General features: G+C 42.6%; 1 protein-coding gene across 3 annotated transcripts in view; it reads right to left on the bottom strand.

Moving 5' to 3' along the window:
• Positions 1-9,075, bottom strand: part of LOC145342167 (heat shock factor protein 1-like) — a 64,352-nt gene extending 55,277 nt beyond the window's left edge. For all 3 annotated transcript variants that reach the window (XM_080187461.1, XM_080187462.1, XM_080187463.1), the window contains exon 1: positions 8,795-9,075. In XM_080187461.1, the coding sequence (XP_080043587.1) occupies positions 8,795-8,887 (93 nt within the window). In that variant the 5' untranslated portion in view covers positions 8,888-9,075. The remainder of the gene's footprint in view (positions 1-8,794) is intronic.
• Positions 9,076-15,672: the final 6,597 nt, after the last annotated feature.

The raw sequence follows: 15,672 nt of genomic DNA, 5'->3' as shown, positions 1-15,672 counted from the left end.
AGGAATGCCAAAGAGGCCACAATTAGCAAAGCACAAATATCTGAGAGTTGTGGAGCTGAGAGAGATTACGGAGATAAGATGAAGTAAGACCGTGGAGAAATTTGAAAGCAAGGACTTGAACTTTCAAGATTGAGGTGTTGCGTAACTGGAAACCAACATATGTCAGCAAGCACAGGGAAGATAGGTGAACAGGACTTAGTGCAAGTGAAGACATGTGCAGCATAGTTTTGGATGTGCTTATGTGGGAAAGTGACCAGATCACAAAGGCATAGATGAAAGGTCATCAACCCTAAAAATTGGGCTGCGTTTTCAATCCAGAGTGAGGAGCCTGACACCCAGATCATTTCAGGGCCCCAACCCACATGCAAAGCCCCTAATTGGTCTGAAGATGAGTTCAGCATCCAACTAGTGGCATGGGAGTGGCCCAGATGCAAAGTTTAGTAATGGATGATGATTTTAAAGAGCAAACAATGACAATTACTATGGCTTACCGTAGCCCAAAGGTATGGCACAGCCAGGAGCTGTGCTTCAGTGCTAGCCTTGGCAGACAACCTGGGTTACCCCATGCTTTTCTGACACCTCCCTTGAGGTTTTGGCAGGTCTACTAGAAGAGACATGTTGTTTCCTCTGTCCTGAAGAAATCCCTCAAGGGGGTATGAATGGAATTGGCCATCAACAGCCAGGGAGCCACAACGAGGATGTGGGTGCCATGCAAAATAGACTTCAATGCTCTGATATGGTTTGGAAAGGTGAGTGGAAAGTGACATCTATGTAACAAGCCTCTAACTCTATTTAAACCAATATACACACACAAGCTGAGCAGAGAGAGTGCCCATAATTCTCCTTAACACTGTCTGATCATGCAGCCAGTTGCATCGCTAAAGCACTAGCAACCTATTAGTGGGGTTTCCGAGGTGGTATGCATCATCAGAAATTACTCCTGTCTTTCATCAGCTTTAAATCAATCATCTTCAATATACATAAATCAACAATACCACCTATCGTATACTTTAGCAAATTGCATCTTACCCTCCAGCATAATAGCATTTCATTAGTCCTTAGAATCCAGAAGTTAACTCCTGCCTTAGCTAACCACACTTCGTTTTGTATAGTAACCTTAGACACTAGCCACAAAGTTCAAATGAACATTCCCATGAATCCCCTATAGGTCACTGCCAAACCAGATTAACACATGACTCCATGTCTGGGTATGCATCCATTTTATCTGGACAGTGAATAAACCCTATTCATGAAATTTGATTAAGCGTTCTAAATAATAATCTTGCCTATTCCCAAGGCTTCAATATTCTCTGACAATATGGCTCTGTCCTAGTGCCCTTTAAGAAGTCTCACAACACCAAGTTAAAGTCCAACAGGTTTATTTGGTAGCAAACGCCACTAGCTTTCGGGGCTTTGCCCCTTTGTCAGATGAGTGGGGAGTTCTGATCACAAACAGGGCATATAAAGGCACACACTCAGTTTACAAAATACTGATTAGAATGTGAGTCTTTACAACTAATAAAGGCTTAAAGGTGCAGACAATGTGAGTGGAGATAGCATTAAGCATAGGTTAAAGGGATGTGTATTGTCTCCAGGCAGGACAATAAGTGAGATGTTGCAAGCCCAGGCAAGTCACACTATTTGTAACCCCCATGACCCTGCTGTGCTCCTCCTGACCAGGAAGATGTACCAGATGAAGCTTCTCCTCAATATTTCATCCAGTGTTAGAATAGCCTGCCTCCATCCAAACTTTCATCTGCTGCTCATTGATCACCAGAGTTTCTTCTACCAACTACAATGCACAGGTAACGCCAGTAGCTTCACGCCACTCCCAAGGAGCTCAACTCCTCACTGTTTACACTCCCACAACAAACCTAACAATCTAAATTAGAGGCATGCAGGTTGTTAGCTCTCTACAAACCCTCTACTCAAAATTGCTTCATGTTATAGTTATAGGGTCATAGAGGTTTACAGCATGGAAACAGGCCCTTTGGCCCAACTTGCCTATGCTGCTTTTTTTTTAAAACCCCTAAGCTAATCCCAATTGCCCACATTTGGCCCATATCCTTCTATACCCATTGTACCCATGTAACTATCTAAATGCTTTTTAAAAGACAAGACAAAATTGTACCCACCTCTACTACTACCACTGGCAGCTTGTTCCAGGCACTCACCACCCTGTGTGAAAAAACTGCCCCTCTGGGCACTTTTGTATCTCTCCCCTCTCACCTTAAACCTATGCCCTCTAAATTTTAGATTCCTCTAACTTTGAGAAATGATATTGACTATCTACTTTGTCTATACCCCTCATTATTTTATAGACCTCTACAAGATCACCCCTCAGCCTCCTACGCACCAGAGAGAAAAGTCCCTGTCTATTCAGCGTCTCCTTATAACTCAATCCATCAAGTCTCAGTAGCATCCTGGTAAATCCTTTCTGTACTCTTTCTAATTTAATAATATCCTTTCTATAATAGGGTGACCAGAATTGCACACAGTATTCTAAGTATGGCCTTATCAGTGTCTTGTACAACTTCAACAAGACGTCCCAACTCCTGTATTCAATGATCTGACCGATGAAACCAAGCATGCCTAATGCCTTCTTCACCACTTTGTTCACCTGTGATGCCACTTTCAAGGAGCGATGAACATGTACTCTTAGACCTCTTTGTTCTGTAACTCTCCCCAATGCCCTACCATTAACTGAGTAAGTCCTGCCCTGGTTCAATCTACCAAAATGCATCACCTCACATTTGTTCAAATTAAACGCCATCTGCCATTCATCAGCCCACTGACCCAATTGGTCAAGATTCCATTGCAATTGGAGATAACTTTGTTCACTGTCCACTATGCCACCGGTCTTGGTGTCATCTGCAAACTATTCTGGAGATTTCAGGATGCAGTGGTGTCACCCAAGATTGCAATTTTCAAAGTGTGCCTGCCCTTAGGGGCTTTTGAAAATCCAGCACTTTAGCTCCATTCTCACTCCACAAATACTGCAATATCTACTGAATAATTCCAAATTTTTCTGTTTCTATTTCAGTCTTTCATACTTTTTTTTTAAAGCAATCCTCTCAGCAATCTCTGGATTTTGTGTGTTTTTCATTTATCTTATTATATTTGCTTTTTGTTCCTAACAACATCATTTCTGCTATTTCAAAAACAGAAAATGCTGGAAAATCTCAATAGGTCTCTCAGCATCTGTGGAGAGATGTTTTAAATGTTGGTTCTATTCTCTCTCCACAGCTGCTGTCAGACCTGCTGAGATTTTCTAGCCTTTTTTGTCTTTGTTTCAGTTTTCAGCATCCACAGCATTTTGCTTGTATAAAATCCCTCATATGCAGGGGGCCATTCGAGCATTATTTTTGCTATTTAACTGTCTGATGGTGCACGTCTGTGATGCTAGTGTGCCTGTAAGAAATGTATTTTAATCATGTCTCTCTGCAGTTCTTTTAAGAGGGCCTTTTGTCTCTGACTCAGACAGGTCAATGTCTTTTTATTGTTGTCAGAGTCATATAATGGGGCTTTGTTTATTTTTAATCTCAGCCTGATGCACTCTTTTGGAATTGTTTGGGGGGTGAAGGGTTGATAAGTCAGGTGGTGCAGTTTTTTTTAAACCTCACAAGAGATCTTACTTACCGTTTTTGTTGCTGGCTAGTTAGGTGTTTGGACTTCAAGCTGGCTGCAGTGTTTTTTTGTCGCACTCCCTGATATTAGATGTACTGGCTAGTTGGAAGCAGTCTTTCTTGCCTTTCTGGAATGAAAATTTTGTTGTTTATGGCTAGGGGCAAGCAGTGGCCCTACCTCTACGTCAAGACATGGGCTGGAAGCTCCAGGCTTGGGAAATCAGAGTTTCAATGCTCCATCCAAAGGACTAATTCACAGCAGATGTTACAAAGTTAGAAAATTCAGCATCGCATGAGCATTCTTATTTTCTGTGCTAAACCTGGGACAGGTGAATGTTTGTAAGGAGGCTTGTTTGGTTGGTTTAATACTCGGAACTGTTTGAGTTTGTACAATATGATTTTTTTTCTCCTTTGTTGTAACTGATAGTTATTGCTAATTATCTTATTACATGTTAATGAAATTACAGGAAACTTTGCAGTGCAGAAGGAGGCTGTTTGGCCCTTTGAGTCCGCACCAACAACAATGCCAGCTAGGCATTATCCCCATAACCCCACATATTTAGCCTGCCAATCCTTCTAACCAACACATCCCAGGACACTGATGGACAATTTAGTATGGCCAATCCACCTAACTTGCACACCTTTGGATTGTGGGAAGAAACCACAGCACCCAGAGGAAAACCACGCAAACACAGGGAGTGTGCAAACTCCACATAGACAATGACCCAAGTCAAGAATTGACCCAGGTCCCTACAGCTGTGAGGCAGCAGTGCTAACCATTTTGCCACCATGCTGCCCTATTCTTAAATAAACTTTGTTTGATAAAAGCTCCTTAGTAAGTCATGTGAATCATTTGAAAGAGGAAATGGGAGAGGTATTAAATGAGTATTGTGCGAGTGTATTCATTGACGAGAATTGGTGGATGAGGAGTCTGGGAAAGGGTGTGCAGATAGTTTGAGTCATATTGAAATCAAAAAGAAGGCATTGGGGTTCTTGAGAAACATCAAGATAGACAAATCCCCAAGACCTGTTGGGATATACCCCAAAATACTGAGAAAGGCAAGGGGGGAAAATCGCTGGGGCCTTAAGAGAAATTTTTGTACCCTCGCTGGCTACAGGGGAGGTCCCAGAGGACTGGAGAATAGCCAATGTTGTTCAAGAAGGGTAGCAAGAATAAACCAGGTAATTACAGACTGGTGAGCCTTATGTCAGTGGTAGGGAAATTATTGGAGAGGATTCTTTGAGACAGAATTTACTCACATTTGGAAATAAGTGGACGTATTAGCGAGAGATAACATGGTTTTGTGACGGGGACATCGTGTCTCACTAACTTGATCAAGTTTTTTAAGGAAGTGACAAAGACGATTGATGAGGGAAAGGCAGTGGATATTGTCTACATGAACTTCAAAAGAGCCTTTGACAAGGTCCCTCATGGCAGACTGGGGCAGAAGATGAAGTCACATAGGATCAAAGGTGGGCTAGCAACATGGATACAGAACTGGCTCAGTTATAGAAGATAGAGAGTAGCAGTGGAAGGATCGTTTCTGAATGGAGGGCTGTGACTATTCCTCAGGGATTAGTGCTGGGACCTTTGCTGTTTGTAAAACGATTTGGAGGAAAACGTAACTGGTTTGATTAGCAAATCTGCAGACGACACAAAAGTTGGTGGATTTACGGGTAGTGATGGGGACCATCAGAGGGTATAGATCAGTTGGCAACTTGGGCAGAGAGATGACAGATGGAGTTTAATCTGGACAAATCTGAGGGAAGGCATTTTGGAAGGTCTAATACAGATAGGAAAGATACAGTAAATGACAGAATCCTTAGGAGTATGATAGGCAGAGGGATCTGGATGTACAGGTACACAGGTCACTGAAAGTGGCAACGCAGATGGAGAAGGTAGTCAATAAGGCATACTGCCTTCATCGGCCAGGACATTGAGCTTAAAAATTGACATGTTGCAGCTTTATAGAATCTCAGTTAGGCCGCACTTGGAATATAGTGTTCAATAGTGGTTATCAAACTACCAGCAGGATATGGAGGCTTTGAAGGGTACAGAAAAGATTTACAAGGATGTTGCCGGTCTGGTGGGCATTAGCTACGAGGAGAGGTTGGAGAAACCCGGTTTGTTCTCACTGGAACGACAGAGGTTGAGAGGCGACCTGATAGAAGAGTATGAGGGGCACGGACAAAGTGGATAGGCAGAAGCTTTTTCAAAGAGTGGAAGGGTCAATTACTAGGAGGCATAGGTTTAAGGTGCAAGGTATATGGTTTAAAGGAAATGTGTGAGGCAAGTTTTTTTGTTTCACACAGAGGGTGGTGGGTGCCTGGAACTTGATGCCAGGGGCAGTAGTGGAAGTAGATGCAATAGTGACTTTTAAGGGGCATCTTGAAAAATACATGAATAGGATAACGATGAAGGGATATGGTCCCTGGAAGGCTAGGGACTTTTAGTTCAGTTGGGCAACATGGTTGGTGCAGGCTTGGAGGGCTGAAGGGCCTGATCACGTGCTGTATTTTCTTTGGAGATGCAGTAATAATAGTTGAGCTCTTCAAGCTTTTAGTTATCAAGTTCATCAACAACTGTCCTGGTTCCCACACACCGAAGAACACCCACCAACACGTTTACTTTCTCAGAAGACGAAGGAAATTTGACATGTCAGCTACAACTCTCATCAACTTTTATAGATGCACCATAGAAAGCATTCTTTCTGGTTGTATCACAGCTTGGTATGGCTCCTGCTCTGCCCAAGACCACAAGAAACTACAAAAAGGTGATGAATGTAGCTCAACCCATCACACAAACCAGCCTCCCATCCACTGACTCTCTCTGTCTACATTTCCCGCTGCCCTCGGCAAAGCAGCCACCGTAATTAAGGACCCCACGCATCCCAGATATTCTCTTCCACTTCTGTCGGGAAAAAGATACAACAGTCTGAGGTCATAAACAACCGACTCAAGAACTGTTTCTCCAGACTTTTGAATGGACTGACCACATAGACCTACCTAGCTATGACTATAACATTATATTTGGCACCATATCCCTTCCTTTTCCCCTATATACTCTATGATCACTATGTTTTGTTTGTGACACATAATCCCTACTGTGCAAGGGGCAGCCATTCAGTCCATCAAACCTGCACTGGCAACAATCCCACCCAGGTCCTATCCCCATAACCCCAAGTGGGCAGCAGAATGGCACAGTAGTTAGCACCACTGCCTCACAGCACCAGGAACCAGGTTCAATTCCCGGCTTGGGTCACCGTACGTGCAGAGTTTGAATGTTCTTCCCGTGTCTGTGTGTGTTTCCTTGAGTACTCCAATTTCCTTCCACTGTCTGAAAGACATGCTAGCTAGGTGCACTGACCCAAACACATGCCAGAATGTGGTGATTAGGGGAATTTCATTGCAGTGTTAATGTAAGCCTTACTTGCAACTAATAAATAAACTTCAGTATTTACTTGCTCATTTAAGGGGCAATTTACCATGGCCAATCCCACACATCTTTGTGCAGACTCTGCACGTTCTCCCCTCATCTACGTGGGTTTCCTCTGGACTGTAGACAGAAGGAAACCCGAAACATTCGCTTGGAGTGTGGAAGGAAACTTGAACACCCCAAGGAAACACACGCAGACACAGGAAGAACGTGCAAACCCCGCACGTACAGTGACCCAAGCCCAGAATCGAACCTGGGTCCCTGGTGCTGTGAGGCAGCAGTGCTTACTACTGTGCCGTCCTACTGCCCACATGGGGTTATGGCGATAGGACCTGGGTGGGATTGTTGCCAGTGCAGTTTTGATGGCATGAATGGCCATCTGCACAGACAGTGGCCCCAAGCCAGGAATCAAACCCAGCTGCCTGGAGCAAAGAGGCAGCAGTTCTAACTACTGTGCCATCCTGCTGCAAACGTGAGGTTACGGGGATAGGGCCTGGGTGGGATTGTTGCCAGTGCAGGTTTGATGGACCGAATGGTCATTTACACAGACATCTGCAGAGGCTGCACAGACAGTGACCCCAAGCCAGGAATCGAACCCAGGTGCCTGGAGCCAAGAGGCAGCAGTGCTAACCACTGTGCAACGCGGAACAGACAATACTTCTCACTGAATCCCAGTGCGTGACAGTAAAGGATCCGTCTGCGCACGTGCATCACACACCACTGTAACAATAACACTGCGGACCAGCCAATCAGTGGCCACTCCCGGGGTGCGCGTCGGGTTCTAAAAATACCAGCCACCCAATCAGCGCGGCTCAGCAGCAGCAGAGCGGCCAATCGGAGTAGAGGGGCGCGGCCCTAGGCAAGGCCCACGTGCGGGGGGGAGGCGACCTTCACCCTATCCCGTCCGCTTTCCCAGCCCGGCCACCGCCGACCCTCTCTCAGCGCAGACAAACAGTGAGGGGAATGCAGTAAAGGGCTACGTCCTATCCACACTGTCCCACTGTGTTACAAAACTCTGCCCTGCCCGCTGCCTCCTGTCCGCCACGGTTAGAAGTTACACTGCAATCGGCTTTCTTATTTGAAAGTGCGACACAGGTTTGGGAGCTACTAAAGGCCTGGGAATGTGGAACCATTGCCCTCCCCAATCCATAGACCGCTTCAATAATGATAAGCAAAAGCAAATATCCATGAATGCTAAAGCCCAAAGCTCATTCCTTTTTGCAATGTTTCTTTCTATGGGGAGGGGAATTTTTAAGAGCTGCTGCAATTGTAGATTAAACGAAATCTCCAAAAATAGATAGCCCCAAAATAGTTTTTTCAAAAAATATCACATTCTCTTGCCCTCGACAGAAACGCTCTCATCTCCAGTTTTAAGAGCCACTTTCTACTGTCCCATCGCCGTATTAATAGTGGTAATTAAAGATTTTAATTTAAATATTAATCTGCACCAGAAGGTTGTTATAAATGCCGACATTAAATAAGCAGAATCAACATACGCACTTGGTCTGGGGGCTGTTCCCCCATGTCTAATTCAGCTGACATTTCAGTGCATTCCTGCACAGCAACTTTTTTTTCCCCAAAAAATTAAATATTTTGATTTCCTCTCTTTCCTCCACCCCTAAAAAGAAAATAAATTCTCCATACTCGATTCCGTAAGCAAAACAAACCGTGCGAGATCATTCGGATACTATAGGGAGCTGATAAAACATTGTAACGTTTGGGAATTACTTACTCGACTCCAGGAGATTAGGTCATCTGTCCCTGTATCTTCCACCAAGGTCCATAACTTGGTCAAGAAAGCGGGCACGTTGCAATTTTGCTTCATTGCTCAATAAAAAAAATGTATTTCTTTCAAAAAGTTTACAATGTGCTTCTCCTACCAGCCTCTCCGTATAACACCGCTTTTCCCCTCCACTGAGAGATCTGCTCTGGTGACTGCAGTTGTTTACTTGCCACAAGGTGAATTCCCGTTTGTTTAATAACGTTTGTTACTGAAGTCCATGCTCCTCTCAACCTGTGGGTGGGACAACTTGCTGCAGCTGTCCATCACACAGAAGAGCCGCCCATATCAGCCTTTCCAACCAATAAAAATAATTTTGATTTGAGACACAACTGGTTTGACCAATAGGAAAGGAGAGTGGCGTGGGGGGGGGGGGGAAGCTGGCGTTTGGTTGGGTGGAGCAGTTTGGCTGCTATTGGATGCTGGGCACGTGGGGTATGAAGGACTTTGAGTTGGAGACATGCGAGATCTTCCCATTGGTAAATAGGAAAGAAATTAAGCAGCAAGAGTGTATTGCAGGAATAGCACAATTAAACTGTCTTTCTTAGTTTCTGGAGAGTCAAAATGCAAATTAGTACTGAGTGAGTGAGAGGGGACAGGGGAAATCCAAGAAATATTCTTGGATTCAGAGTCATACAATGCATAAAGTGCAGAAAGACGCCATTTGGTCCGTCAAGCGTGCACCAACAACCGTACCAGGAGTATATTATCCAAGTATAGCATCCCTATCCCCATCTTTTTTTCCATCCTCCAAAGCTGCAATCCTCCAAATATTCTGCATATTCCTCCAATTTTGACCTCTGTCATTTCCTTTCCCTCCCTTCATTACTAGTGGCTATGCTTTCAAATCATAGACATTCGTAGAATTCCTACAGTGCAGGAGGCTGCCATTCCTCCAAACAGCATCCCTCCCCTGCCACATGCATTTACACTGACAACCTCCCTGACACCAAGTGGCAATTGAGCATGGCCAGTCAACCTAGCTTGCACATGTTTGGAATGTGGGAGGATAGTGGAGCACCTGGAGGAAACACACACAAGCAAGGAGAGAACATGCAAACTCCACACAGTCACCCAAGGCCAGAATTGAGCCAAGGTCCCTAGTACTACGAGGCAGCAGTGTTAACCACTGAGCCACCATTCTGCAGGTTGCCGTCATAGAGGTTGGGTTTGAAACCGTACACTGGTGATGTGATAAGATTACACAAGAGCAAAGCTTCGCCAGAGCAGGCCTGAAATGTACCAGGTTACAGGACTACCCAGAGATAAAAAGACTTACATTTATACACCATTTTTCACAACCACTGGGCATCTAAATGTATTTCAACAGCTGCAAAGCACTTAGAGTAGTCATTTTTGTAATACAAGAAAGTCAATTTTGCAAACTCCCATAAACAACTGCAATAACAACAAGTGTTATGTTATTGCAAAATTATATTGCCATTTGCAGTAATACATGTTTATCCAGGATGCCACATCACACTACTTCATTACAATCTGCACACTGGATTAACATTGTATCATTGCACTACACACACAGGTCTGAAAAATATACTGGATGACAGCTTCAGTAGCTGTCCAAAAGTGTGATTACTTCAGGTTTCAATTCCAGCCTTGGGGAACTGTGTGCAGTTTGCACGTTCTTCTGTGGCTGATAATTCTAATGGCTTTGCTAACCATATTTAACTGATGTTTATGAGGGATGGAGAATGGGATTTCAGCCAGGAATAATTGAGTCTATTGTGACAAAGGCATGGATAAACTTTCAGCAGGAGATAAAATGAAGTGGTCTACCACCAAGAGAAGCAGTTGACCCAAATGGGGTTCCATTACTATTTCAATTGATGTATAGGACCAAGAATATAGTTCTGTGATAGGTGGTCCATTAGGTACTGTTAAAGGTCAGCTTCAAACAGATTGCTTTTACATCGAGACTCAGAATCCAGAGACCCACCTACACCTATCAGTCTCAGCAGTGCTGTTAGCAAGCTTGGCATTTGTTACAGATCCCTAGTTGCCTTTGTAGACTGGTCAACTACCATGCTGAATCATACCACCCAATTCCTCTTCTGTTGTTGTCGTCATTGTCAATTCTCAATCCATTGCATCTCTTCTAAACTGTATTAGGTGCCTGAAAGTCTTGAACATGGTCTTACAAACCAGATGTAACGGCTTTGCTCAGCTGCAGTTCCATCCTATGGGCAAACCCATTGTCCAACTCACCAAGTGTTTTGACTTCTTGCTTCCAAGCATTGGATTAAGTGGTAAAATACTGCAGCATGCAGTGGACAAGCTGCTCCTGTAATGCTGTTCAGTGAAATTCCAGAATTTTGACTTAGTGCCAATGAAGGAACAGAAATATCCAAAAGGAGGATGATGCCATTGCATCAGTGGTTGGCACTGCTGCCTCACAGTAGCAGGAACCAGAGTTCAATCCCTGGCTTGGGTCATGGTCTATGCCAAGTCTGCACGTTCTGCCTGTGGCTGTATGGGTTCCCTCTAGATACTTGTGTTTTCTCCTACAGTCTGAAAGATGTCCTGGTTAGGTGCATTGGTCATGCTAAATTCTCCATTATCACCTGCCAGTGGAAACAATTTCCCTGCTTCTAGCTTATAGGAACAGAATCTTATGAAGGGAATAGATAAGATCTCCCCTCATTCTGAATTTCAATGAATACAGCTCCAATCTATTCAATCTCTCCTCATAAGCTAACCCTCAACTCTAGAATCAACCTAGTTATTTGCTCTGCACCCCCTCCAGTGCCAGTATATCCCCTCAAATAAGGAGACCAAAACTGTACACAGTATACTAGGTGTGGCCTCACTAGCACTTTATATAGCAGCAACATAAGCTTGTTTTTTTTTAGAAACTCCATCCCTCTAGCAATGAAGGACAAAATTCCATTTGCCTTCTTAATTACTTACTGCACCTGCAAACCAAGGACACCCAGGTCCCTATGCATAGCAGCATGCTGCAGTATTTTACCATTTAATAATAATCCAATGCTTGGAAACAAGAAGTCGAAACACTTGGTGAGTTGGACAGTGTATTTGCGCATAGGATGGAACTGCAGACGAGCAAAGCCATTACAGCTGGTTTGTAAGACATGTTCAAGACTTACAGGCACCTACACAGTTTAGAAGAGACAATGATTGCAAATCGATGACAGAGGAATTGGGTGGTATTTGAAGCAGACAAATGATGTATTTCATAAATGAGCATTGATCTCACTCAAAAAAAACATTCCAACGTGCCCACTGAAGTGTAAAAACCTGAAGCACAAGAACAATCTGTACTAACCTTATGATCCACGGGAGAAAGTACAGAGACAGAACCAGCAGCCAGATCAGCCAACTGACTACATCAGCTATAGCTGATCACCTGTAGTACCATTATAAAGTAAAAAGGGAACTTTCAGTTAAAGTATAAGCTATTCTATGTCTGAATGCTAAGTTCAAGTTATCATTCAAATTTTAGTAACAATGTGACAGTGGTTAGCACCACTGCCTCAGCGCCAGGGACCTGGGTTCAATTCTTGGCTTGGGTGACTGGATTTTGCACACTTTGTGCAGGTTTCCTCCCATTTTATTGTTTTATCCATAAATTACATTTGTATTAAAATTTATGCTGGAGTAAAAAGTTCTGCAGATCTGGAATTTTTCCACCTTGTGATCAAGAGGAAGTTTAGCATATATCCTGCAGTAAGCAATTTATTGCCATTTTGGGTTAATTGTTAAACTTTGGTTAAACCAGGGTACAGAAGAGTAAATACATTTTGATTTAAACAAGACGACCATCTGCTTTACAAGAAACACTTAGTTAAAATCTGTCAAGTGAAAAATTAGATTGCGTACATCATGCACAGGATAAGAAGGCAACATTGAAAACTTAGAATCAAGAGTGTCTTACCCAAACTCTTTCCCTGTAACCGCACATACTTACCATATCTAACCTACACATCTTTAGATACTAAGGGGCAATTTAAGTGTTGCCAGTTCACTTAACCTGCACATGGTGAGAACATGGAAACTCCAGTCAGTGTCAAAGGCCAGAATTGAACCCAGATTTCTGACACTGAGGTAATACTAACCCTTGTGCTGCCCTAAACCAAGACAGCAAACACCAAATCCTGGAAACCAAACTGACTAGATCAACAACATAGCTGGAATATTGCAGACTTCGCTCGTGGATTTTAAAACCATGTGGAAGGCTAATTCCATTTTAACTAATGGTGAATCTGTTAAGGTTTGAGACAACAGGTATTTACCACAGGTGGTAGAGAAGCAAGTAATTACTGCTGACTCTTACGTACCTAATTGCTGGAATTGTAATTAATATGCATTCATGCTGTGATCAGAAGAATGTTAGGAACTAAAGAGAATAGGAAAGTGTCCTCTAAAAAGGTGCATTTACAAGAATAAAAGGAGGATTAGTACAATTGATAAATGCACTGCTCTTTTACCGAGAACGTCATTTAGAATTTAGGGTAATGTTTCTTCACTAACTGCCATGGCCTTCTGTGAAGCAGATGCATCAGTCCCAACTCAGCAACAAGCTGATTCAGTTTAGAAGTCATTCAGCAATTCATACAAGTAGAAAACATCTCTAGAACATAAAATTTTGGTATTTTGTCTACTAATGCTCTTGCCTTGAGGAGACCTTGATCAAATATCTGAATTTTAAATTAAAAATGTTTTGCAGTTATTTTAAAGTATCACTTTCAACAGTAACTATATTGTACTGGGACATTAAAGGAGCAAATTGTAATCATGAATGGTGCATTTCCCATTCTATTTGCGATTATAAAAATCAAAGAACTTGATCTTTGGATTTAGCAAACAGGACACAAGCAAGCTTAGCCAGATGTAGAAGCTGGCTAGTAAATTAGGAAACCTCATGTCCCTATAATTTTCCACTTATCAAAAGTGAAACAACGTGCATTGTTAAATGCAATTGTTGAATATTTTTGCCATCCAGAACATGTGTCAATTTGAGGTACTGCAGCCAAGTTGAATTTTGATTGTATTAGGATCAAGGCTCGAGTTAACTGACAGGGAGGCTAGACCTTGAATAGTTCTGCCTCCAGCACCTCTTGCCACCCCAGCTTGAATCAAGCAACTGGGCCAAAGCTGGCACATTTCTGTAACTATAAAATGGAGACACCATTCTGTGGTTGAAAAGGCAGGAAGGTAATTTATGATATTCCAAGGGTATTCATTCACTTAATCAGTAAACTCACTCATGCAACCTGGCTATGATCAGACTGAGTGATGTATTAACCATAAGCCAGTTTAAAAATTCTTATCCCACTTGTTAAATCCCTCCATCTTCTTCCCAGGTTCTGCAGCCCTCCTACCATCAGGAATTTGTGCTCATCCAATTCTTGCATCTCAGACACTTCATTCCAACACCATTGACACCTTCAGCTGCCAAAGTCTCAAACGCAGGAATTCTGCCTAAACGCCAAGACATTTTAAACCTACCTCTAACAAAGCCTTGGGGTACTTGTTCAAAATACCACATATGGCTCAGTGTCAAATGTAGTTTGATAAATGTTACTGCAAACCACTTTAGGACATTTTAGCACAGGCAATTAGAGAACATTTCTTATCAAGATCAATTTGAAGTTTGATACATGAACACCCTGGGTAAATAGGGAGGAAATAAGTCAAATACTGGCAAAACAGCACCAAAAAAAATGTCAAAGTTATTTAAAAACTGAAGATTTTACAATGCAAATTTTCATGCGAGTGGTGAGAGCTTTTGACAAGCTAGAATCAAATGTGAAAGATGCCCACATAAAAAAGGTTGCAACAAGAGAAATGAGGCATACAAAAAAAGCTGGAAGTCTTGCCAATTTGATAGAAATCAGGGTGCATTGATGTTCAGTTTTAAATCAAAATGGACAACAGTGCATCAGAATCCAAACAAGTCAGCAAGGAGATTCCATTTCAAATGAAAAATCAACTACAGAAATAGGTGGGAGAGCGAGTAGTAACCATGTAGGATTTGCTAAAATAGATTCAGGGTTCAAATTAATAAGATTAGTTTCATGATTCAAGTTTAGTCCCCAAACTATTTGGCCAAATTCTGACTTGATAAAAGTAGTACGTGGTACTTGAAATGTTGTCTTTGTGCAAAATCTTATCCAAATGGCCCATAAGATCAACCAGTGCCTCAGGGCAGCTGAGTGGTTAGCACTGCTACCTCAGCATCAGGGAGTCAAGTTCAATCCCAGCCTTGGGTGACTTTGAAGTTTGCGCATTCTGCCCAGTTTTTTTTTTAGAAAAAAGGTGCTCCAGTTCCCTCCCACAGTACAAAGATGTGTGGGTTTGGTGGATTGGCTAGGCCAAGTTACCCCTTAAATGTCCCAAGAGGGGATAAGTGTGAAGTTATAGGAATAGGGCTAGGGCACAACACTGCCAGAAATTTGGTGCAGATTTAATGGGCCAAATGGCATCTTTCTGCACTATAGGGATGTACACTTTGATCATGCTTCCTAGTTAATTTTCCAGATTGACATATTTTAACAAGGCTTTTAGAATGGCAAGGGACTGCTGTTATTTCCCCAAGCTCCCAATTACTAAATGGCTTCAGTTCCAGAAAACTTTCCAAGCTTTAGTATAAATCGATATATTCTTGCAGGAATAGATAAATTCCAAAATGTCAAAAAAGGTGGTGACTACCCAAAAATTGAAACAAGTGGCTATGAAATCTTGTGTAACCATGTCATAAAACATTTTATCCCTCTTTTTCTACAATGATATTTTTCTCTTCTGCTGAAATACTAAGGGTTTCACTATACCAGATGTACCCAACATGTCCAAGT

This window comes from Carcharhinus amblyrhynchos, chromosome 4 (genome assembly GCF_965287045.1).
Source record: "Carcharhinus amblyrhynchos chromosome 4, sCarAmb.v2.hapA, whole genome shotgun sequence".
Taxonomy (NCBI): Eukaryota; Metazoa; Chordata; class Chondrichthyes; order Carcharhiniformes; family Carcharhinidae; genus Carcharhinus; species Carcharhinus amblyrhynchos.
Note: the sequence above shows the minus strand (reverse complement) of the source record. Positions and strands in the feature narration are given on the sequence as shown.